The sequence below is a fragment of the Eucyclogobius newberryi genome, unplaced genomic scaffold (assembly GCF_026437365.1).
Source record: "Eucyclogobius newberryi isolate DKJ021-1_F unplaced genomic scaffold, fEucNew1.0.hap1 SCAF_2, whole genome shotgun sequence".
NCBI classification, from domain to species: Eukaryota; Metazoa; Chordata; class Actinopteri; order Gobiiformes; family Gobiidae; genus Eucyclogobius; species Eucyclogobius newberryi.
The window spans coordinates 38385925-38412644 of NW_027315834.1; the positions used below are offsets into that span (position 1 = coordinate 38385925).

The 26720-nt window shown below is 43.5% G+C and overlaps 1 protein-coding gene across 1 annotated transcript in view; it reads left to right on the top strand.

Moving 5' to 3' along the window:
• Positions 1–26720, top strand: part of LOC140368289 (matrix metalloproteinase-17-like) — a 161762-nt gene that overhangs the window by 124285 nt on the left and 10757 nt on the right. Inside the window, exons 6-9 of the mRNA XM_072455259.1 lie at positions 1517–1619; positions 7592–7674; positions 16906–17058; positions 18448–18705. Of these exons, the coding sequence (XP_072311360.1) occupies positions 1517–1619; positions 7592–7674; positions 16906–17058; positions 18448–18705 (597 nt within the window). The remainder of the gene's footprint in view (positions 1–1516; positions 1620–7591; positions 7675–16905; positions 17059–18447; positions 18706–26720) is intronic.

Genomic DNA, 26720 nt, shown 5'->3' on the forward strand with positions numbered 1-26720 from the left:
AATCACCCGTGACAAGTTAAGATGTCTTTTCCCCGCTGCGATGCAACCGATGCGTACAGTGCGCTGCGGCAGAAGAGGATATCTATAGACAGTGCCATTTTCCTCCGCTCCTCCGCCGTCCGTGACTCCTGACACTTTTGTAATTACACGTGGAGGAGGTGCTCCGTTGTATCCGTCAGTGAAAGCCGAAGCCGGACAATGCGGGAAACGGGGGGCCACGGCGAGGGCTTATTGATTTAGCCAAAGCTTGGTTGGAGATAATTGGGTCTCATTATAGAGCGTGACCTTTATCACCATTTTCATAACAGGGAGGGAGGGCGGAGTGAGAGATGGGACGGGAAGATGATGAACGCGAAGAGAGGGATGAAAGGACGAGCGAGGGAATGAGTGAGGGGGAGTGGATTTTTGGTTAGACTGGAGAATGTTCTGCGAGTGAACAGAAATAATGAGGCGAGTTGGCGCGCGGAAACAAATGATGGATTCGGTTACAGAGAAATGCTTAGTTTGGAGGTACGGTATGCTCAAAAAGAAAGGGCCGTGCAGTTGATGGAATTTTAATTGAGATTCGGTCATTTATAACTGTCAATGGTCGGCTCGGGTCTTTTTAATTTGTCCGTAAACGAATGCTTTCTAGTTGACTAAAAAGCAAAAGCTCTCAAAGTATCTCTACAATCTGATCAAATAACTGACCTAAACTGCTCTTACGTAGTCAGCCAATAATGTTCAAAATGAATAACTTTAAAAATGCACATTTTTACTGATGATGTCATAACCTCTGATGATGGACAAGAGCCACTTTCAGCCTCCATCGAATTTAATAAAAAAACTATATGAAGCAAAGACTGTCATATTGTTTTTATGTGATGATTATTTCACTTTGTTATATTAATTTGCTTTGTAAAAACAGTTATTAATTACGGTGCGTTCTTCGCAGCTTGGTAATTTCTCTTTGGAGCTCCAGCTCAAATTGAACAAATTGAACAAATTGAACAAATTGAACATGGCTGCACCCTGCGTTTGGTGAAAGATAAACGCCTGACAGAAATGTTCCCTCTTTGTCATGAGTCTAAACAAACACACAAGTGTCTTTTGGTCAAGTATTCCCAGGTCCAACCTGTGAGGACAACTGGAATGCAGCGTTAGCATTAGCATTAGCGTTGAGACACAAACACGTCCCTGTATAAACACAAAACAAGTGTCTTTTGGTGAAGTTTTCATCTGTTTTATAAAGAACATGTCTCTGGCTGTTCACGGCCTGATTTTATAGTATTTATTAATTAAAACTGACTTAGGTGCTGTTGTGCACAGAACCCATTGATTGACAACTAAAGGCCGACAGCTTTAGTGGTTTGAAGCTCGAATTCCAACTATTAAGAAGAAATTTGACTTTCATCGTCGGTCAGGAAATTTACTTTGAAAGCCATTTTTTAAACATCATTATGAGAGGAATTGGAATTGTGATTTGTAATTTTGCCAAGCTCTATTAGAATGTATTACCTTAATCTTTGTGTTTCAGGGGTCAGAGAGTCAGTGTCGCACACAAATCAACCCTCAAACCCGGCTCAAACGGCCGAGCCCCCGGTTCTCCTGGACCTGCCGGAGAACCGGTCAACTTTCTTGTAAGTGCTTACTCAAACATGCTAATTAAGATGAAGTTAACTCTGAGGGTAAAATAAGACTTGGTGTTAAGTTGCAGTCGAAACTTGCAGTGTTTTATCTCCTGTAACAACAATAAAAATACTCTATATATATATATATATATATATATATATATATATATATATATATATATATATATATATATATATATATATATATATATATATTTGTGTCTAAAGGTGCATTCCAAGGTCCGCACCACAGAGAACTTAATTCCGACTCACACTGATGTTTGAGTGTTAAAAAAATCTCACATTATCATATTGCAGGGTTGTGCTTGGCATTGGGCGATGACAACAACGACGTGGTAGTTTTCAATCACTTTTGACCTTTGACCATTTTGATTGAGTTGCAAGGCTATCCAGATTAGTGTTCTTACAATAGTAGTTTCTTTATCGTATTAACACAACTTTGCAGTACCAAGGCTGCAAACCTTTACAACTATGCAGAAAAAAATGTTGTCCATCCAGAGTTATGTTATATAAATTATAGTTTATTTGACCATGTAAAACTTTAAATTGGACAAAGGCCGAATGAAAAGTCATGACACAACATACCACTGAGGAATGATCTCATATTTGTATTATTTGCACATCCAACACCATAATGTACACATAACAGGAGTATTTCAGTTAGTACATGTTCTGCCTCTCCATGTTCAAACGGCCCCCACAGTATGAAAGACACTGAGAGCCACGGTAAATGGGATAAAGCTTTAATAAAAGACTCAACTTAAATCATATTCAATAAATAAATTCACAAACTTTTATTAAAAGAGTTTTTAAAAGATAATTTAATAGATTTATTTGCAAAAACTCAAATTAAACTGTTTTTTTAAAGGATTTGTTGCCCTGTAGGCTGTATTAGACAGGACAGCTGAGCGTGGAATGGGGATGAGAGAAGGGAGGACATGCAGTAAATAGTTGGAGCCAGGATTCAAACTAACAACCATGCGGCCGGCTGCATGTGGAGGCTGGCACATGTGCTGCCGCCTTAACCACTCCACCACCAGGCAGCACATTTAAACAGATTTTTTAAAGATGATACGAAAAACAAATCAACAATTACTTGATAAACAATCAAAAGAGTTTTAAAAAGACTTTAATGAAATGTTTAGCCAAAGCTTTTATCAAAATTGCTTTTAAAACACAATTTATTAAATGGATTTGTAAATTTTTTATTTACAAATGGTTTTAGTAAAACCTTTTTTTCCGTTTGTCTCACCTTCTGTGATTAGCTTCACCATTGCCCTCCTGCTAAAGTAAAGCAGATAATAAAAGTGAACCTTTATTATCTAACCAATCAGAAAGATCTTTACTATGGTAGTTCCCTTTCCTTATTTACTTCACCTTAGTCAGGATTTGTAAATGCATTAAGTAATTGTTTTACAAAAAAAATTCCACTAAAAGTCTAAAATCATTTATTATTTCTTTATAGATTTACCAAATCAGGTTTTTAAAGCTTAAATAAAAGCATTTACCAATGAATGTAGTAAAAACTCTTTTTATAAAATGATTTATGTATAAAATAATCATTTAATTTTAATTTTTGTATTGTTATTGACATTAAATATGTTATTTCATTTTGCTTTTTGCATGGAGAGCTAAATGTTTATATTCCTATTTTGGTCAGCACTTTGAAAACATAGTTGTTTCTTAAATGTGATATACAAATACATTGGATTGGATTTAAAAAGTCATTTTACAGTACACTGGTCCCCGTCACTTGTGTATCTTGTCTACTTTGCTTCTGCCACTTAAATGTTAACTTGCCTCGGGTGCTGCCCCTGACCCCAAGCCCATGTTTAATTCAACAGCAACAGCGATATTTGAAAATGTTTATATCAGCCCCGGAACTGCCAGGAGTACGACAACATTATACATGATACTCTGGAGAATGCAGGGTCAAAACTTCAATCTCCAAAGTCACAATGTTAGTTTGGAAAAGCAAATATTTGGAACTCGCCGCATTTTGCTCTGCATTCTGTCACAACAATGTCTGCACTTCTGGAAGGTAAAAGAAACGCATGCCAAATACTAATAAATTGTGAAAAACATATCCAATCCAACGTTCAATGCTTTTCCCTGATCATTAGCTGCTTGGACTTGTGTTTTGAGTGATGCAATTTTGTAATATCCTGCATTTGAAGCGAGTTTGTTTTCACCCATCTAACGTCTCAGCCCACAGATCTGTAAAATAAATAAAATAAAAGCTTTGTAAATTGTACCTGATCTTTACTGCTTTAAAAATGTGAAAAACAGAACTATTTACTTTCAAACTGTTCGCAGCAGTCCACAATATTTGCTACGAGTTTAAAGGTGCTTCTCACAGCTCGCGGTCACGGTAAACAACTAGCATGCTAACAGCGCTAGCATGCTAACAGCACACTTGTTGCTTCGCGAAAATAAAACGCTGTGTAATTAGATGCAAAGAGCTCACAATGGACTAATTTTCACCCGAATAGCTACTTTTACAATTCAGTTTATATATCTGCACTGAGGCTAAACAGATTTTACTTTATTGCATGAAACAAATCGGGAACAGCCCCTTTAAGACTCGTTAACATTTACAACGAACAACATTTTAAATAACCATCTACATAAGCTACAGTCTATCATTAAATGCATCTTTCACAGTTGGTGTAACATACACATATATTTATTTTACATTTTGTTTGGTGTGAACTGCATTATTGATTAAAAACCCCTTAAACATAGAAAAATGTTCATTTACTCTCATAGTGGCATTTCCCCATTTTTGTTGTTGAAAAATAGTTATGTGACATTTTTTAACCCTACACGTACAATCCGGAGTCATAAATACATGGCAGTGGGTGGAGATAGGGGGTAGGTGAATCTAAACACATGCCTGAGTAAATTAAGCTGTTGTGACATGGTTAAAACTCATGAAATATTGTATTAATTACATTCCCCATTAAAAAATAAATGCCAGAAAATAGCATAAAATGACAACAATACAATCCTAGTACAAGAAACACAATAACGCTTAACATAATTTCCATTGACCGTTATGTCCTGTGGTAAAAGTGTGTTGAATTCCAGCTTAGTTTCCAATCAGCGTGGTCCTGTGTTTTATTGTGTCCATCATTCTTATTTCATTCTCATTGTCGCCCCAAACAAGTATTGAAATCCCACAGCACTGTAGCCACCTTTTATAGTTAGAAGATTCTTTTCTGGAGCTTGATATGAAGTCATGAGCAATCGTTGGTGCAAATTAGGCGCGAGGCTGCGAGGGAGCTTGGGAACCTGCCCGTCTAATTAAGCAATTCCCTCAAGCGCCTTGGAAGAATATCAACTCGCACAGTTTTAGATTACCAGGATAATTAGCAGAAATCTTACCCGTCCGCACACACCGGGGCCACCAAGAGAACGCAGGGGTTTGTTTCACTTTAAAGGGGGCAATACTTGGCCAATGTGATTCAATTACGTTAACAATCAAAAGCCTTTTATAGGTTTTAAACTACCTTTGAAGACAAGTAAGACAGTCCTGATGGTGTTATTGGGACGTTCCCAGCAGAGGGCGCAAGGACGGCAGCTGCAATGATGATTATGATGACGATATGTGTTTTTTTTTTATGAGCACTTTTCATTCCGAGGGATCTCAGAGCGCTGACAAAACAAAAGGTCAACTACGGTAGAGTGAAGCGGTTTAAGTCAAGCTGGAAGCAGTGGCAGCTGGAGCATATATGAGCTTATCTCAATGGAGAGGCATGAAATGTAATGTTTGGAAAGAATTCTGTTGGGAAAATGTATCACAGTATTTCATAACACCATGTCAAAGGGCATTATTCACAGAGAAATACTAGTGTGAATCCACACTCTGAAACCATGTTTGGACTTTTGTATTTTTAAACCAAATATCCAATTGAAAAATTACAAAATAAATAGTTTTTGTGTTTTTTCATCTCATGAACAAAACATGGAAAGTTTGAAAATCAATTTTACACGGACCATATTATGCCATATGACTTTGGACTACTATTCTTTTTTGTTTTCTTGCTTTCTGTGTCTTGTTTTTTTGCTGTATTTTCCAAAAACAATAGAAAAAAACAGTAGCAGCCACCATCCCTGTGATTCTGAGTCCAGAATTATTCTTCAACTGAAACTAAAGGGAAACTAAATATATCATAATTACCCAAACATGCACATCTGAGTAAAGTGAGGTACCAATGACTGGATCCTAATTGTCTCCATCTCTGAAATGAGAGCGTGCTGAGGAGCCAGTCACCTTTCCTTTTGTATCTCACCGTCCACCTTAAATAAAGCACAGGGCTCTCAATATAATGATCTTCACTTTGAACCTTCGCAACATTCATTAATCATGTCCTGTAGACTCCCGTCTACTCACAAGGCGTGAAAAGCAGAATTAGTCTTGACAAGGGCACCGCCGCTGACCACAGTGCAGAGTCTAGTGTTAATAAAAGTCTAAATAGAGATCTCTGTTGGGCATGTGCTCGCAGGCGCTCTCTCTCCCTGCGGTGCTAATGGACACATCATTGGAAGTCAATCCACGACACATTTTGAAAATCATTTACCAACCCCAGGGGAAATATGTGCCTGGAGACCCCAGCAGCGTGTCGACATGATAACATCTCCTCTTTTGTTTAGCTTAGCTGCTTTAACATTCACGGCCCACACCTCAGCCACAACAGATAAGGATGAGAAACACATTTAGATGCACAAAGTGACTACAACAGCCACACTTGTGCATATCTTAGCACGAACCTCCAGTTAGCAGTCTGTGAGGAAGCATTTCTGGATTGTTGCAAAGACGTGGTTCGTGTGTGAAAAGCAGATTAGCAATGCCTGACGTACTGGTCCTTGTGCCGTGTCTGAGATTTTCGCTGCATGTTTATTGATAGAGTCCAAGATCTGCAGTTAAAGAAGACCAATTGTGCTTTTGTCTGCTGTATAGTTCTCATTTGTGACACCCGTGGATCATTATGCTAAATGACAGACTTCTTAAATTGCAATATTGATTTAGAACGACTTAATAAAACAGCAATATTTAATTTGATTCACGACAGCGAGCAGTAGATTTTGTTTCGTTTGTGTCAAAACGACTAGGCAATGCTCCCGAATCCTATTATGTCATCGTCCAAGAAAATAAAATGCAGAACGAAGTAGAAAACGAGCAGTGGACGTGTTTGCTTGAAACGGGGGCTGGAGTAGCAATGACGTCTGATCCACAGAAGAATAAAAATAACTCAAACATGCATGAATCACTCAAAATACAACTTTAAGTGGGTAAATGAGAAGGGGGAAACAACTATTATGTGGTTAAAAGCTCCTAAAAGTTGATTTCCTATACTGTATTTTCTGGACTATAAGTAGCACCAGCCAAAAATGCATAATAGTACATTTGACAATTATAAACTTGATTGAAGGACAAAGCTACTATTGAAGACTATGTCAGCCATGTGAATTCAGTGTTAATTCTTTGTAAATGTTATAGTTTAATGATTGATGACTGAATGAACGCTCCCAAAAAAAAATAATGATTTTGATGTTTTTCTCTTCAATCACCTGCTTGGCTGAACTACGATATTATTACAGAGGCTGGAAAGTGCCTATTCTATCTTGCATTTATTCAATTAGAGTAGAGTATTTTCTGAAGTAGCACCAGCCAAAAAATGCATAATAGTGAAGAAAAAAACATACATAAGTCACACTGGAGTATGAAATGCGGTTGCAAGTCTGAAAATAACAAATAATATCACATATAAGTCGCTCCGGAGTATAAGTATATAAGTATAAGTTGCACCCCGGCCAAAACTATGAAAAAATAGTCCAACCAATGTTTCTCTTTTATGGTCTGATGATATTCACAAAGTGTACATCTTCTCACATACACAAGGCTCGGTGATGCTGGCTCTTATGTAACCTTCTTCCTTCCTCCATATCTCTCCCAGGCTGGCTCGAGATGCCCCAGACAGATGCACCAGTCACTTTGATGCAGTGGCCCAGATACGAGGAGAGGCCTTCTTTTTCAAAGGTACGAGAGTTACGGCAAGAAAAGGCAAACCCCGGGACTACGGGATTGTGGCTTAGGCGGGAGCTAAATGAGCCCAAAAGAACAGGAATTGATTCAAAGTGCGATGAGGAGAGCGGTGTAGAGGAGATTTAAGGGTCCTGGACGTTACCGAGGGCGTTCATGTTCCCTCTGGGGGATTGACCCAAGGCTACACCTTCTGCACCATTTCTGCTTTTTCTTTTTCGTATAGCAGTTCGTTTACTTATTGACCACTTTGGCTTTATTGAACAGGATAGTATAGGAATGGTAGAGAAGAGCAGGTTGGACATTCAGCAAATTGTCGAAGGTGGGACTCGAACTCACGAGGCTTTGACCGCTAAGACCGCTCAACCACTGGGCATTACGTCATTTCAACACCTCTCGAGCTCCAGGAGTTTTGACTTCCACCAATAAAACTGGTCAATTAGGCAATTTTACTGGAAAAATATGAATTTCTCCAACTTTTCATAATCGATAATCGCCTAGCTAAAGAATTGTCTTTCAGAGCAAAACCAGGTCTAAACCCGGACTTCATCAGGACGAAATGAAGTCTAAAAATTGCATAAAATGAGAATAAATCACAGACAAGCTCTTTATAAATAATGACAAAAATCAAAGGAGGAAAGAACTTGAATGGATTTGATTGAAATAAAACAAATACTCAAACTGCAGAGGTTTGATTAACAGTTTAAGTTACGTTTCTTCAACTAGGTAAAAACTCAACGGCGCCTCCTACTGGTTTAGAAATGGCAATATGAGCAGTCATCGCGGAGGATCATATAATAAAGTCCTCTCTGGGTTTTAGCTGGTTTTAGGATCTGGAAAGCCTATAAGTTATTCTGCTTTATGATGAGACAATCATAACTCAAACACAAAATATAAACGTCAACAACTTTTACATCAGAATGCATTTGAGATGAAATTATCATCACGAATGTTACCAGTAAAAACAATATCTGATTCGAAATTTTAAGAAAAATCAGTCATATCTGTAACGGTATTGTTTAGTTTTACACCTGGATTATTATTATTTTCAATCATCTTTAAACACGTTCAAAGTCGTTTAAGTTCATCTGTCTAATCAGGTCAAAACATCGGAAATGACAAATGTGAAACTGCGATTCTCAATACATGGCAGACCTTTATTTTTATGTAAAAGTGCTATTGAATCATGCCTTTTAATTAACCTGCCCTTTCACCGAGGCTAAATCTATTACCTTTGAATCAATGTTAGTTCATTAATTAAGCAGCTCTCCTCAAACGTTGAACTGAGGATAAAGTTGAATGCATATTTACTTGTCCTTTATCAACGTTTAATTAACATTTTAACTCTTAACTTTATGATTGCCAGACATGACACATTTATAACACAAGAACTATGACAGTGAATGGTGAAGTCTGTGGCTCGGTTTCTCCGTCCACAACTCGAACAATTCTCATGTTATGATGACATTTTTTGGTACTAAAGCAGCCAATTAAAAGGGGATTTAGGATATTTTTTTAATAATTCTGTTGCAGTTTTCAAGTTAAATGCATATATATATATATACATATATATATATATATATATATATATATATATATATATATATATATATATATATATATATAGTATAATTGTTTTCTGGTAAAGATAATTTACAAGATTTAAAAAAAACAAATACTTACATACCGGTACATACATTTAACAATTATAAAATGTATAATTGTTAAATGTATGTACCGGTATGTAAGTATTTGTTTTTTTTTTATTTGATTGAAAGACAAAGCTGAGAACTACTATATCAGCCTAGTGAGTTCAGTGTTAATTCTTTGTAAATGTTATTGTTTTGCTGATGAAAAGTAATGATTGAGGACTAAGCTATGACTGATAGTTCTGAAAAAAATGGGACTAATGGAAACTAAATGAATGCTTAGCTGAACTAAGATATTGCAGCGGCTGGAAAGTGCCTATTAGATAAGATAAGCCTTTATTTGTCCACACAATGGGGAAATTTCAATGTTGCAACGCACGTATTTACAGAAGTAAAAGAACAGATAACTTATAGAAAGCTCTAAAAACACTCTTAATAGAAAAACTCCAACTCACTTGCATTTATTCAATTAGAGTGATTTTATTGCTATTAAAACACCTGGACACAAGCTTGTCGCCATGGCAGTAGCACCATACGATGATACATTTGATCCGGTGACTTGAACTCCATCAGAAATGTTACATAGTGCCCCTTCAAAAATCAGATTTAACAGTGCTTAGTTGGTACCTTTAGTTTTTGGTTACTAAACAGTAAAATTACCAGTGTTACAAGGATGATTTTTATATGAATCATTTCTGAGATAATGAACCATGCGCTTGAAAGAGAAATAACACAATTTTGCTCTTAAATGAGTCGCCGGGCATCAGCTGAGTGCCTTCTATTCAAACTGTGTGATCAATGGTGGTGTTAAACGCGTCAGGACTTATTCACAGGTCTGAACGACTTTTCAGCTCTTCCATTAAGTGCTGTTCGGATGTTCACTAGCAAGGACCACAACCCCATGTTTGATGCAACAGATTTATTGAAGAACGAAAATGAATAATAAGTATGTATAAGCAATTGATGCCGTTTTGGGGCTTCGGTAGATGAGGGCTGTAGGCTCCCGGGCCTTTGAACCCCCTGTCTGAAAGATAAGCAGAAGATTTAGAAGGGGTGGGAGGGAGGGGCATGAAGTAACGAACGCAGGTGTAATTGATTGGCCTGTTTAAATACTGTGGCCGCCGGAAGGGACGTGGAAGGGGGTGTGGTCCTGCTCCCGAACTTAAGATAACAGACTTATCTTCATTTCACTAGCAAGGACCACAACCCCATGTTTGATGCAACAGATTTATTGAAGAACGAAAATGAATAATAAGTATGTATAAGCAATGGATGCCGTTTTGGGGCTTCGGTAGATGAGGGCTGTAGGCTCCCGGGCCTTTGAACCCCAAAAGAAGCCTATGGAAGAAGCGCTGATTGAGCGGACTGAAGGTCGCTGAGGTTATGTCTGGTGTAGATTTCGAACGCCGTGGAGGACCAACGTTCCATGGTTTTGATGAAGCGGTCGGGAACTCCGTGACTGGAGGCAGAAGTAGCAGCACCGATGCGGAATGAATGTCCGGAAAAGAAGTTGGGGCAGATGTTGGACCTAGTAAGAATAAGTTTGAAGAATGGAATGAACCAAGACCTGGTCGCGATTTGGCCAAGTTCGGTTGTGAAGAGCGGGTCGTGAGGAGAGGCGCCGTGCGTAGACCGGTACGAGATGAAGTCTAGAAGGACTTCGAAGGGGCTCAAGACGGAGTTGAGTTTAAATAGGAAAATTGGGGTTGAGTTACCGCTGTGGTTGGTCTTGCTCTGTTTGAGGTGGAAAACTAAGCAGTCGCTGGATGCTAGTTGGAGATCCTTGATGCAAGGGTGACGAGAAGGGTCGTGGATTGAGGTAGAGGGTGCGAACTCTGAGCAACGGAGAAAACCAAAGAAAGCGAGAAGGAACATCGCTTCTAGGGTGCGGTTGATGTGAGGGTGCAGGAGGTTGGATCTGATGGTGACGAGACATCGAAGAAGGAGATCTGACGTGAGGGGGAGCATCCTGCGGATCATTGGGCGACTCTGCCTTTGCAAGCCTTTGATGACCATCGTGGCTTGTGTGAAAACCGGAACGGGAAGAGAGCAGCCTGAGAGCAACCTGGAGAAGAAGTTGATGCCGCTCAGGTAAGCTTTGATGGTACCAGGGGTTAGAGTAAGATAGGTGAAAGCAAACGAGATGTAATTGGTTAATGAGAGAATGTCAAGAGAGGGGAAAGGCAGGTTAAAGTGGCTGTGAAAGGAACGGAAGCTGTTCCAGGCGGTCCAGTAGGAAGACAACGTTCTGGGAGTGAAGCTGTGCAGGATAGCAGATCGGGAGATGAAGAGGAGGTCGGCCAGAGCGGGGTTCATGTGTGGAATGTGGTGGCTGAAAATGGAGGGACAGGAATCGGTAGGGGGTCTGCCTCGGGAGCCAATGTCCTGAATTTCTGAAAAGCAAAACGGGAGAGAGAATCGGCAACAGAATTAAGGTAACCGGGAATGTGTTTCGCTCTGAGGATGAATTGGTGCTTGATGGACAACCAGGTGAGGCGGCGGACGAAAGGCATGATGGGAAGTGCATTGCTTCTGCCTTTGTTGATGATGTCAACGACTGCGAGATTGTCGGATTGAATAGCCACGCACGTAGAAGTCCACTCGTGGCCCCAGAGAAGAGTGGCAATGACAACGGGATAGATCTCGAATAAGGCGGAGGAGGATGGACCGGACTTATGAATGAAATCGAGAAACTCATTGGGCCAGGGGGCTGAGAACCACCTGCCCAGGTAATAACCCCCAAAGCCTGCTGATGGTGCAGCATCTGTAAAGAGAGAGATGTCTAATGGGGCTGAAATGATGTCCCGATAGAAAAGCGTGATACCATTCCAGTTGGAAAGTAGCAAGTGCCAGAATCGAAGCTCTGACTTGACCGACTTGCTTAGGATGATTACGCTGTGGAGGGATTTAACGGAAGATGCTAGTGTCAACAGGTGGGAAATGAATGCTCGTCCTTGAGGAATGATGCGCATGGCGAAGTTGAGATGACCAAGGAGTGAGAGGAGCTGCCGTTTCGAGCATGAAATGGCGACGAGGAAGTTACTGAGGAGGAGGGAGATCCGGTTCAGCTTCTCTGTTGGGAGGGAAGCTTGGTATTTGACTGTGTCGAGGGTAATGCCGAGGAACTCTAGGGAGGTGGAAGGACCCAGGGTCTTCTCTTCCGAAAGGGGAACCCCGAGGGACGAGAAGACGTTTTTTAGAGTCAACAGGTCGCGTGCCGGAGGGGACGAGATTGGCGAGACGAGCAGAAAGTCGTCAAGAAGGTGAACCAGGAATGGTACATCATGTTTGTTAAGGAGGATCCAGCAGAGGGCTTCGGATAGGCAGTCGAACAGTTTGGGGCTGCTTTTACATCCGAAGGTGAGATGGACAGCAAAGTAAAAGGCAGACGCCGAAGAAACGCCAGAAATCTGGGTGGATGGGGAGCACTTTGAAAGCGTTTGTGATGTCGGCCTTGGATAGCCAGGCAGCGTGGCCGGCCAGTTTTATTAGAGATATGGCGTGGTCGATGTGACAGCCGTGGGGAGCTGAGAGATCAATTATTAAGAGTATTTTCTAGTTGCTATGCCGATGGGACTGATCCTGAAGGGTGAGAATGGAGGATTTGTAAAGGGGCCAATCATGTGGCCATCTTTTACCTCTTTAGCGAGGAGAGAATCCACGACTCCTGGTTCCTTCAGGGCTGACTGCAGGTTTTTGCAGGTGAAGGAAGTGGATGGAAGAGAAATAAGGCCGGGCCGGAAACCCTCGGAGAATCCGGTGATGAGGAATCTGACGAATTCTGGGTCTGGATGATCCTGTAGTGCCTTGGACAAGGCGGGAATCTGAATGGGTGTGGAAACTTTGCATAGTCATGATGTTGGGTTGTGGGGGCACGCCGAACGAGAGTGCCCTCCGCCACAGAAGGAGCAGGTATGCAGGAATCTGCATTGGGATAGGGTGCAACGAGAGGCGTTGAAATTGTTGTTGCCGCCCTGAAGCATGATGGGACGGCCTCTCTTGTCGACGCCTTGGGGAATTGGAATTTTTGCAGACATTGGTGGGATCGGAACTGGTTGAGTGGCTGGACGGACCGGAGCCGGGGCCTGAGCCTGGGTTGGAGGCCTTCTGGCTGGGAAGACGCAGGCGGTGGCCGGGTGGGATGGGGCGCCGCAGAAGCTGCAGCAAACTGAAGCTCGAGATGCAAAAATCCTGCAATAAAGTTCCTGATCAAGACTCCCCCAGAATGTGTTTTGATTGAATTGCTGAAGTCGGGCAGCGGCTTGGGAGGAGAAAAGGATGTGATACTGATAGAACCCTGGGCCACTGAATCTGATGGCCAGATCTAGGATCAGGGTCATGTAAGAGTCGAATTCTTCACGGCGATTGGGATACATGGAGCAGATTATGTCTCTAAACAGGCTGAAGGCAAACGCGAATTCGAGGGGGGTGAGTTCTTTAGAACGCGAGGGGATAGGGTCGCGCATGACGTAGAGCCCGTTGTGGCTTTCGATGACGCGGGGCATGCCAGCCCTGAGGGAGGGAGGACGAAGGAGTTCAGCCAGGTCCACGTATTTACCTGCAATGATCTGCTGTCTGATGTTGCTGGGGATGGATGAAGGTTTCGGTGCTGGAACGGAGGTCGGAGGAATGGCTGATGCCAGAGTGAATTGGGCTGGACCGGGAACCGTGCCGATCAGTCCCTGAAAGGGATAGCTGGGGTTTGGAAATGTAGAGGAGAGCGTTGCTTGCTGGTGGCTGACCTGGGGCATGAATGAGTTTGCTAGCTGCGAAGGTGGGATCGACACCGTAGCTGAGACCTGGGCTGTGCTGTGGGGCCGGGCTGACGACGTTGAAGGTGGGGCCCAGGACACGGAGGGCAAAGCCCAAGCCGGAAATGATGTGGTTTGTGGCGCGGCCACGGAGGGTAGGGCACCCGGCGCGCGGGGTTGGGATGTTGGGACCACTGAGGAATCTATGGTACCGGAAGTGGAATGCTGATGAATGAGAGGCTCTTGGGAACTTTTAGCGTGAGCCGGGGAAGGTTGGAATGGAACCACTCCTGGCTGGCTACTCGAACCATGGGGATGGGAAGGTGGCCTCCTGGAAGTAGATGTCCCAGCGGGAAAGCGATTTCGCGTAGGTGAGTCTGGAGCGACGGACTTCCCTGAGGAACGGGCGTGGGGCGTCTGCGAATGAGACGTGGTGGTGTTTAGGAAGGATGAAAGGAATTGGACGTCCCAGTGCCCGGAGGGAAGTGTGGGAGCTGGCATCTCGGTGCCCGGGGATGGGGTGGGGGGAAGGAAGGAGGAGACATGGCATCCCGGTTCCGAGGGGGGAAGAAAGTAGAACTGGCATCCCGGTGCCGAGGGGGGAAAGAAAGTAGAACTGGCATCCCGGTGCCGAAGGGGGAAAGAAGTAGAACTGGCATCCCGGTGCCGAAGGGGGAAATGAAGTAGACCTGGCATCCCGGTGCCGAAGGGGGAAAGAAAGTAGACCTGGCATCCCGGTGCCGCGGGGGGAGGAAAGTAGACCTGGCATCCCGGTGCCGAGGGGGGAAAGAAAGTAGACCTGGCATCCCGGTGCCGAGGGGGGAAAGAAAGTAGACCTGGCATCCCGGTGCCGAGGGGGGAAAGAAGGTAGACCTGGCATCCCGGTGCCGAGGGGGGAAAGAAAGTAGACCTGGCATCCCGGTGCCGAGGGGGGAAAGAAAGTAGACCTGGCATCCCGGTGCCGAGGGGGGAAAGAAGTTAGACCTGGCATCCCGGTGCCGAGGGGGGGAAAGAAAGTAGACCTGGCATCCCGGTGCCGAGGGGGGAAAGAAAGTAGACCTGGCATCCCGGTGCCGAGGGGGGAAAGAAAGTAGACCTGGCATCCCGGTGCCGAGGGGGGAAAGAAGGTAGACCTGGCATCCCGGTGCCGAGGGGGGGATTGGGGAAATAGGAGAACTGGCATGAGGTAGAGAGATGTTTAGTAAAAGGTAGTGTTCATTGTTAGGGGGAAGGGCGAAAAGGAGATCTGGCATCCCGGTGCCTGAGGGAGAGGTATTTAGTAAATGTAGGGTTCACGGTTAGGGGGGGGACGAGGAGGAGATCTGGCATCCCGGTGCCTGGGGGAGAGCGCATGAGGGGGTAGAGAGCGAGCAAGAAAGAGGGGGCATGAAGAAGAGACATACTTACTTGTTTAGGAATAAATGAGAGAAAAAGTGAGGCCTAGTGATCCAGGAAGAGAAAATTGCAACCTTTCGCTGGATAAGAGTGGGGCCTCGCATGAACCCAGCGAGAGGGAGGGAGAAGGAGGGAGGGGGAGAAAGAGAGCGCGGGTGAGCGAGAGCCAGGGTAAAGGACGGGGTTGAAAAGGAATGAGGGGGAAAGGGGAGGAGTTTAATATTTATTTATATATTAGAATTTATTTTTATTTTTTTTAATTTAATTTTTATTTATTTTTTTATTATTATTTGTTGAGGAATCTTGTCAATTATGCGTATGTGGTATATTAATATGATCGATTGACGAGTACCCATTATTAAACGTGTCCTTAGAAGAGTGCCCGGGGCAGAAAAATAAGAAATTGGTGATCGGGCAACTAGTGCTTTTAGAAGTGAGCACGGTGAAAAGTAAATTGTTGAACTATTAAACTATGAAGGAAAGTATAGAATTTTGAAGCGCAGCCCGGTGCAGGACAAGCAAACGTGAAAGAAAGACTCACTCTTCTGGAAGAACCTGCGGCACCTTTGCCGTGAGTTGGAGGAGCGGAGCGCGCACCGCTTCCTGACCTCGGAACGGCGCGGTTAGAGCGGGCGTGCGCTGGAGTGTTGTGCTGGTCAAAGAGCAGGTTAAATAGCGTGCTCTTGTTGTCGGTGCGGTGGAATATGGTGCCCTTATTTTTGAGCGCTCGCTGGAGACCTGCCACTGTCCATTCGGATGGTCTAGGCGGAGAGGAGCGCCGAGTCCGTATTGGACGTGTTTGGGGCGAGGATCGGGGCCGGATAAGGGCCTCCGGAGAGCGGCGAGGCCGCGTGGAGGACCCGGGAGAGCGGAGGGATCTGGAGTAGGTGCTGGTAGGTGGGGATCCGTGTCGGGACGCCCGTCTACTGGCTGGTGCTTTGCCTTTTGAACGAGGATGGAGTCTGGTAATGAATCTACTGGGTGTACTGGGTTGGGACAAAGGAGAGGAAGGCGAAACGGGAAAAGAAATAACGGAACGTAAACGAGAACTGCGCCTGGGTGAACGGCTCCGGGACCGAGGGCGGCGAGGTGGTAGCCCGAAATGCGCCCCGGTGGAGGTCTCCTGGGATGGTGGAGGCGAAGCCTGGGATGGGCTGATCAGGTCCTCGTCGGAAGGAAGAAGGCTCAGTAGATCCATGGTGAGTCGAAAGTTCGTTTTGGCGCTTCAGAGGGTAAATCTTGCAACGCATGAAGTAACGAACGCAGGTGTAATTGATTGGCCTGTTTAAATACTGTGGCCGCCGGAAGGGACGTGGAAGGGGTTGTGGTCCTGCTCCCGAACTTAAGATAACAGACTTATCTTCATTTATTTTGAGCCGATACACACAGCATTTATCACAGAGGCTCAAATAGATATTCATGTATTTTGCCAGGGAAGTATTTCTGGAGGTTAACCAGAGAGAAGCACCTCGTTTCTCTGAGACCGGCTCAGATCCATCGCTTCTGGAGAGGTTTACCCAACAACCTGGACAGTGTGGACGCTGTGTACGAGCGGCCGGTGGACCATAAAATAGTCTTTTTCAAAGGTAAGTGGACGCATTAAACAAATAAGGTGGAACAAAATGGTCTATGACAAAAGTCGTGTGTTATTGTCTGAATAAGTAGCAATGATGGAAACATATTAGAATACTAAGCTATTTAACTGAAAGAGCAAAACATTTGAAATGGGAATTATCTGCTCCATAAGGCGACAGACAAAACGTTTATCTGGCAGTGCAGCAGGAGCATGAAAAGAAAGTTTACATAATTTGGAAGTTGTCATGACGTTAATTCTAACAAATGGAGCAGAAACCAGTGGAAATTGGCACAATCTCCGGGGGAAATCAAGAACATCTCTATCTATTTGTTTGAATGTCTGTAACCGTTGACTTTATGGCAAATCTCTCACTGTGTCGCCCTTTGAGTCTGTTGTGTGGGGTGCACCCGCTTGTGTGGAGTGCACCCGCTTGTGTGGGGTGCACCCGCTTGTGTGTGGTGCACCCGCTTGTGTGGGGTGCACCCGCTTGTGTGGAGTGCACCCGCTTGTGTGGGGTGCACCCGCTTGTGTGTGGTGCACCCGCTTGTGTGGGGTGCACCCGCTTGTGTGTGGTGCACCCGCTTGTGTGGGGTGCACCCGCTTGTGGGGGCTCAGCGCCGTGCCAAGGGGGGCGCGAGATGTTTGGAGATATGTGCGCACATTAGGCGTGACGGACGTGTTTTAAGCAACAGATAAATGCCAAGTGCCAACACGGGGTTAATCTAGAGATGAGAAAGCAGTGGAGGAGTGGGTCAGCCTCCTGCTCCCTCTTTCCCTCCGCACGCTTATCTCCTGGTTCCCTTCGCGCTCGTCTCCTCCAATTTTCGAGTCTTGGTTCTAAACTTGTGATCGCTCATTTGGCGACACAAAGCATATCTGAAGAATATGTGTGCATTTGTTTTTTTTATGCATTGATCCCATGTGCGTTTTGTGTAAAATGTGAAACATAAATGCAGCGATACGAGTCAGCACCGCGCAGAAAGCAGTCTGTGTGTGACGTCCTGGACCTGCAGTGGTAAAAGTGAGACAGAGCAGAGCACTCAGAGCAGTCAGGCTCTGTGTGGTGCCATTTCTTCATAGCTTCAAAGCACAAACCAAATAAAGACAGTCTGTGAGTGAAACTAAAAATAAATGTAATTTAGCCTATTTAAACTCTAATTGATACGGTTATTTCAAGTTGATATGCAATTATATATTTGCTTGTTTTTATCATACTTTCTCGAGGTTGTGTGTCTGTGGGATAATTTTTTTATCTCCTATGGGGGCGTGCCAGGTAAAAATTCAGATGCCCAAATGTAATGCATTTCCTATAGAAATACAAACATTTTTGCTTAAATGTTTGTTCTTTTTTTAGACTTCCATATGATGATAACAGAAAGTTGTGTTTCTCTGGTTTCAGGTCTGAAGTACTGGGTGTTCAAAGACAACATCGTGGAGGAGGGATACCCCCGTCCCATCACTGACTTTGGCTTACCCACAGACGGTGTGGACGCTGCCTTTGTTTGGCTCCACAATGACAAGACCTACTTCTTTAGGGACAACTTGTACTGGCGCTATGACGACCACCTGAGGAGGATGGACCAGGGCTACCCCAAAGACAGCTCCCTGTGGAAGGGGCTGCCCCCAAACCTGGACGACGCCATGAGGTGGTCCGACGGTGAGTAAACCAACATGCCCACCTCAGACACCCACATGCCCACCTCAGACACCCACATGCCCACCTCAGAGTCAGACCAGCCAGTGACAAAGTGGGACAATTATAATTTGATCAGGTTTCTAGAAGTGGGAATAACATTTGGCTGAACTCATCAGACAGAATTACTTGAACTTGAAAATATGAACAAAAATATTGTTTTCATGGTTAAAAACATTTGTCTTGCACAAACACTTTTGACAATAATGTGATTCATTTTAATGTGTTCTATATTTGAAAATGCACATTCTAGAGGTGGGCAACATATTGATGTTTTGGTTATTATAAATGCTCTTTTTAAGAAATGCATTTATAATAGAAAACATTACAAAAAGAGTAAGTTTTTTTTTTTAAAGAAAGAAAAAACTTTCAAATAATGGAGTATAAGATGATCTTTCTGCACTTTTGTGATTGATATTTTTGTCAATTTCGCCCACCCCTATGCACAATATAAATACAAATTGACTACATTTCCTGAGACCGATAAAACATGCAACAAAAAGTGCAAAGTTTATGTACTAGATATCGCTACAGTTCTCACATGTCCTGTTCATCTCGCTGCATCTACACGAACCTGTAAGCAAATAGATGTTGTTTCGGCTCCTCTTGCTTCTTCCCCAGTTATCAAAGACTCCCACAAAGCCTGTACTCAGAGCAAACAAGGCCCCCCAAAGTCTGGCACAGAGGAGGCTGCTTCCCCCCGTCAGGACCCCCCCGCTCTGCTCCCCCTGAGCTGCTGCCGCTGCCGCTGCCGCTGCTAACCTCCCAGGCCTCGCACCGCTCGCTTTGAAGTGCGTGTGTGTGTGTGTGTGTGTGTGTGTGTGCGTGCGTGCGTGCGTGCGTGTGTGTGTGTGTGTGTGTGTGTGTGCGTAAGCCTCACGGCACCGTCAGCCATTACCCCCGGCCATTATCATCACCGCGGCGGCTGCGAGGGCAAACTTTGGGGACCCACACGCGCACAGATGCAGCCAGACCAAGGGGTCCTGGGAAAATGGCGCCACATCAAAGAGTGTGCTGTTTGTGGGCTGCTTTCAGAGGCTGGGAGTGAGTGAGAGGGTGTGAAGAGAGAGAGGAGAGAGATGGTAAGAAAGAGAGGGAGGGAAGGAAGGAAGGAAGCAGGGAGGGAGGGAGGGAAGGAAGGAAGGAAGGAGGGAGGGAGGGAGGGAAGGAAGGAGGGAGGGAGTGAGGGAGGAGGGAAGGAAGGAAGGAGGGAGGGAGGGAGGGAGGGAGGGAGGGAGGGAGGGAGGGAGGGAGGGAAGGAAGGAAGGAGGGAGGGAGTGAGGGAGGAGGGAAGGAAGGAAGGAAGGAAGGGGAGGAATGAAGGAAGGAAGGGGAGGAAGGGGAGGAAATGAGGGCATGGGGAGAGTGAGCGTGATGAGGAGGGAAAGGGAGGACAGAGGGTGAGAGAGAGGGGGGTGGGAAAGAGAAGAGAGAAAAGGGGATGAGAGAGGGGGAGCTAGACGGAGGGAGGGGAGGAAAGGGAAAGACAGAGAGGAAGAGTGGAAAAGAAGGAGGAGGAAGTCTGAATAGAGAGGAATGGAAAGGGGAGGGAGAGAGAGGAAGATGGAGTGGGGGGTGGGGGGTGGCATTCGAGAGAGGAAAGAGCGAGGGGGAGATAGATAGAAGGAGGGAGGGAGTGTGTGTGAGAGAGAGAGAGAGAGAGAGAGAGAGAGAGAGAGAGAGAGAGAGAGAGAGAGAGAGCGATGGCGGGAAAGTGAAAGAAAGATAAAGGTTAACAGCGAGAAAGGGGATAGAGAAAAGAGGGAGAATGTGAGAGTGAAGAGAGAGGAGGATAGAAAGAGGAAGAGCTGGAGGGAAAGACAGAGAGTGAGGAAATAACAGAGCGAAAGAGGGGTGGGAGTGGAAGAGAAGGAGGGAGTGTGTGTGAGAGAGTGGGACATGTATAGAAAGAGGCAGAGAAGAAGAGAGCGAGAGCGAGGGAAAGGAAAACAATGAATAAGAGGAAGAAAGAGCGCAGTAGAGGGAGAGAAAGAGAGGGAGAGAGAGGGGAGGGGGAGAGAGGGAGGGGGAGAGAGAGGGAGAGAGAGAGAGAGAGAGAGAGAGAGAGAGAGAGAGAGAGAGTGAGAGAGAGAGAGAGAGAGAGAGAGAGAGTGCTGTGCGATAACAAAGGACAGAGGAGGTACTGTGACACCTCATTATGAAAGTATAAGACGGACAGCCGGGCTCGTGTGACAGAGATAACAAAGGCTCAGTTCTGACACGATACAGGGTTTGCCCCGGTGCAAAAGATGAAGAGCGCGTGACAGAGCCAGAAATAAGATGTCGGGATGACGGATTGTCCCGAGTCGGACGCGGCAGCAGCAGACGACGTAGAGCTGCGGCTTGAAAAGGAAACGCTCGTTACGAGATAATGCGATAGCGGGTGACGCCCGGGCGTGGTCACGACACGCGGGACAACTGTGAGCGCCCTGTCGTCTTAAGTGATACTTTTATGTCGTCTTAAGTGATACTTTTATGGCGTCTTAAGTGATACTTTTATGGCGTCTTAAGTGATACTTTTATGTCGTCTTAAGTGATACTTTTATGGCGTCTTAAGTGATACTTTTATGTCGTCTTAAGTGATACTTTTATGGCGTCTTAAGTGATACTTTTATGGCGTCTTAAGTGATACTTTTATGGCGTCTTAAGTGATACTTTTATGTCGTCTTAAGTGATACTTTTATGGCGTCTTAAGTGATACTTTTATGTCGTCTTAAGTGATACTTTTATGTCGTCTTAAGGGATACTTTTACGGTGTCTTAAGTGATACTTTTATGTCGTCTTAAGTGATACTTAAATGTCGTCTTAAGTGATACTTTAATGTCGTCTTAAGTGATACTTTTATGTCGTCTTAAGTGATACTTTTATGTCGTCTTAAGTGATACTTTTACTCGTCTTAAGTGATACTTTTACGGCGTCTTAAGTGATACTTTTATGTCGTCTTAAGTGATACTTTTATGTCGTCTTAAGTGATACTTTTATGTCGTCTTGAGTGATACTTTTACGTCGTCTTAAGTGATACTTTTACGTCATCTTAAGTGATACTTTTATGTCGTCTTAAGGGATACTTTTATGTCGTCTTGAGTGATACTTTTACGTCGTCTTAAGTGATACTTTTATGGCGTCTTAAGTGATACTTTTATGTCGTCTTAAGTGATACTTTTATGTCGTCTTAAAGTGATACTTTTATGTCGTCTTAAGTGATACTTTTATGTCGTCTTAAGTGATACTTTTATGGCGTCTTAAGTGATACTTTTATGTCGTCTTAAGTGATACTTTTATGTCGTCTTAAGGGATACTTTTACGGCGTCTTAAGTGATACTTTTATGTCGTCTTAAGTGATACTTAAATGTCGTCTTAAGTGATACTTTTATGTCGTCTTGAGTGATACTTTTACGTCGTCTTAAGTGATACTTTTACGTCGTCTTAAGTGATACTTTTATGTCGTCTTAAGGGATACTTTTATGTCGTCTTGAGTGATACTTTTACGTCGTCTTAAGTGATACTTTTATGTCGTCTTGAGTGATACTTTTACGTCGTCTTAAGTGATACTTTTACGTCGTCTTAAGTGATACTTTTATGTCGTCTTAAGGGATACTTTTATGTCGTCTTGAGTGATACTTTTACGTCGTCTTAAGTGATACTTTTATGTCGTCTTGAGTGATACTTTTACGTCGTCTTAAGTGATACTTTTATGGCGTCTTAAGTGATACTTTTACGTCGTCTTAAGTGATACTTTTATGGCGTCTTAAGTGATACTTTTATGTCGTCTTAAGTGATACTTTTATGTCGTCTTAAGTGATACTTTTATGTCGTCTTGAGTGATACTTTTACGTCGTCTTAAGTGATACTTTTACGTCGTCTTAAGTGATACTTTTATGTCGTCTTAAGTGATACTTTTATGTCGTCTTAAGTGATACTTTTATGTCGTCTTAAGGGATACTTTTATGTCGTCTTGAGTGATACTTTTACGTCGTCTTAAGTGATACTTTTATGTCGTCTTGAGTGATACTTTTACGTCGTCTTAAGTGATACTTTTACGTCGTCTTAAGTGATACTTTTATGTCGTCTTAAGGGATACTTTTATGTCGTCTTGAGTGATACTTTTACGTCGTCTTAAGTGATACTTTTATGTCGTCTTGAGTGATACTTTTACGTCGTCTTAAGTGATACTTTTATGGCGTCTTAAGTGATACTTTTACGTCGTCTTAAGTGATACTTTTATGGCGTCTTAAGTGATACTTTTATGGCGTCTTAAGTGATACTTTTATGGCGTCTTAAGTCATACTTTTATGGCGCTGTATCAGTCTCGGGGACATTGTATTAAAGTGTGGAGCTTTGTGACAGATGCTACAGGTTGTCTTCATCTTAAACATGCTCACGTGTTGCACCTGCATGTGAATGAGACAAAAGACACATTTCAACGAAGTGATTCTATTCTCGTCTCTCTATTGCAAACCTTTTTATTTAGTCGAGCCTTTTAATTGCATTTGCTTTAGGGACTGATTTGACTGTATATTGTTGTATAAGATGAGATATTCCTTTATTGTCCACACATGGGGAAATTTCATTGTTGCAACACAGGTAGATACAGAGGAAAAGGACAGATAACTCTCTTAATAGAAGAACTCTTATAAACAAAACTCTTATAAACAAAACTCTTATAAACAAAACTCTTATAAACAAAAACTCCTGTAGACAAAACCTCTCATTTCCTCATAAGGAATGGAGGGGAAAAACAAAGATAAAATTAAAGCCGCAAGCGGCATCCAACGGCCCTCGCGGGCCGCCGGCCTTCCGACTCTGCGCTTTCGACTTGATAAAGATGGCGCCCTTATTGTGTGTTGAATAAAAAAAGAACTTGACAGACGGCGACACATTCGACATGGCCAATCCAGTGCAAATCAACACAAGTGTCAGTCAAATTTGCTGCGCCGCCGCACAGAGACCGTAGCACTTGGAATAAAAATATGGATAACTTTTGATGCCGCGCTTGTGTAGATGATTTTTCCCAAAGTAAAGCTTGATCGAGCTATTGCCCACGGAGGAGTTCGTTAAAGTGTGAAGCGTAAATGTGAACATTTCAGAGATTTCGCTGTTTTCCCATTTCTGACATATATTTGCGGGTCCGCCACACAGAGACCGTAGCACTTAGAATCAAAATATGGATAAGTTTTGATGCCCCGCTTGTGTAGATGATATTCTCCAAATATGAACTTGATCGGGCTATCGCCCTAGGAGGAGTTCGTTAAAGTGTGAAGTGTAAAAATGTGGTGATTTGAGCGATTCTACGATTTTCCCATAAGGATAACATGGGATGTTTCTGTCAACGCTACGGTTACGCCGTACAAAATATGACTTTGGCTCTCATACTTTTATGATCAGGATGGCAAATTAGAATTTTGTTCAAAATATCATGTCATTTGGAAAAACTATATTGTTTATAGGCCACTCTGAAGGCCAAATAGTCAGAATTCTGGGAAACGTTTGCGGCTCCGTCGCACAGAGACCGTAAAAGTTATCCTTAAAATTTGGATAACTTTAGATGCCCCACTTGTCTAGAGGACGTACACCGATTTTGAGGTTCGTGGGCAAAACGCACTAGGAGGAGTTCGTTAAAGTGTGAAACATAAAAATGTGGATATTTGAGAGATTTTGCGGTTTTCACATAGGGATAACATGGGAGGTTTATGTCATCGCTACCAGGGCCGGCCCAGCCTATAAGCGAACTAAGCAGCCGCGTAGGGCCCCGAGGCGTTAATAGGGCCCCCAATCTGGCAACCCGTTTTATGCGAAGTGCAAGCGCAGCGTGCGCCACTGGTGTAGTAGCGCTGCTGGCGCGGCAGCGCACACAGCGGTAACATAACACACAAACCGCATTTATTTGTAATGACAATCTGGCAACCGAGACACCAAACCTGCGCTGATTGGTCGCGAGCAGAACAAGAGCAAAACATAAACACAACAGAACGTGGTCCCTGCGTGGTCCTCATGTCCAGAGGAATATATCTCCTGGTGCCGAAAAACGAAAGAAGAAACTTCTTGACGATGTAAAGAAACTGCAAACTCAACAACACTCTCCAGGTAGTGAACTTCTCTTACAAAGAGACGGTTAATGCTGCTGTTTGAAACAACACGATTCTGTCACGTTAGTTCGCTCAGGCTGGAGGAGACGAGAGCTCTGCCCCGCGCACAATAATATGTCTGAATGAAAGATAATAAACTTAACATTTACACCAGCCCCGTAGTGTTAGCTGCGGAGGTGGCGTCTATGCCCCGGGTCACTAAGAGGCGGAGATCCGGTCTGGACGAGCGCCGTCTCGTCCAGAACCTCTGACGTGAAACTTTGGAGTGAACAGTGTGCGGCCCCTGTCCCGGGCCCCTGTCCCGGGCCCCTGTCCCGGGCCCCTGTCCCGGGCCCCTGTCCCGGGCCCCTGTCCCGGGCCCCTGTGCAGCCTCAGTCAGAGATGAGCGGTTTGAGTTTGCGTCCCTCTCTCTCACATCACCATGTGTGAGATCAATCGTGACTCGTGATGTCTGTTTTACTTCTTAAAGTGCAATAAGAGGAACGTAAAGGTTTATGCGTGTAAGGTCCATCAGCCAATCACATCGCAGCATTGTTTCATGCAGGAGTGTGTGATGTTCTGATCAGAACAAACATTTATATTGTAATTCACTTTTAATAGAGCAATAAAACATTTCAATTTATTTAAAAAGCATCATTAGACTATTTGTTATAAATTATAATAAACTGATAGTGAAAAATAACCAGACATATTATAATTACGTCTGTTATAGAATAATACTATATATTTTTATACAAAAGTGGCAAAGCTGCAGAAACGCAGTCTCTTCACTATAGCTAGGTTTGGACCTTCACTTCTAGTTCTGTTCATTCTCTGAGAATAACATGTTTGCACTGTTTTATCAGTGTTAATTGTTAATCAAGCGATGCTTATGCCATTTGTTTAATTTAATATAACTTGTTTTGTCACTTTGGCAAGAAGGAACAGTTGGGAGCTGTAAAAGATAAATTAGTAAGGATAACTATTAATTTTACATTTTCAGTTAAAATTAATCAATTTGATCATAATTATTTTCATAGCCAATATTGTATTGAGTAATTAAGTACACTAATGTATTAATAACTGGCTTTAATCATTTTCTCCTGGCACAGTTTCATCACATCATCATTTTATAGCATTACAACCTCAACATTTTACTCTTATTTTAGCCGGCTAGACCACATTAAAATACAACAGAATACACGAAAAAGGTCTGAAAATCTCTGTGGGAGGGCCCCCAGACCCCCCCTGTTCATTAATTTAAACTGCTAATGTGCTAATGTGGCTGTCGACCCTTAACGCCCACAAATACGCCCAAAAACATATCTGGGATGTGTGTTATTTGTACAGGGAGTAGAGGTGATGTCAGCGGAATACCAAGTTGCATTGTGGGATTTAAGTTAGCAATATTTGAGCTGTTGAGGTGCTGAGAATAAACTAACTGGCAAACGGATGCCCTGGAGTTTTGGTGAACTTTGTTTGCGTTGAAGAAAGTTCCCATATGTGAATTGTTTACTGACAATGGCAATAAAACTGATTCTGATGACGTGGTGAGGGGCCCCCAAATTTTTTTTCGCTTAGGGCCCCCTGAAGGCTTGGGCCGGCCCTGATCGCTACGACTACGCCGTAAAAAATAAGGCATTTGACTGATTGGCTTTTTTGATCGGGACGCCAAAATAGAATTTTGGGTAAAGTTTAGAACATTTTGGTAAAACAAATTTTTGACCTTCAATGTTAATTTAAAGGTCACTCTGTAGGGGGCGCTATTGCGCCCATTTCAATTTTGTCATCATAAACTGGTCCAAACTAGAAAGTTTAACAACTGATTCAAATTTGGTCCTAATCGGACTCGTTTTGATCAAATGGGAGCAATTTTTAGATCTGCAATATTCCAAAATAAGTTGTCCAACTTTG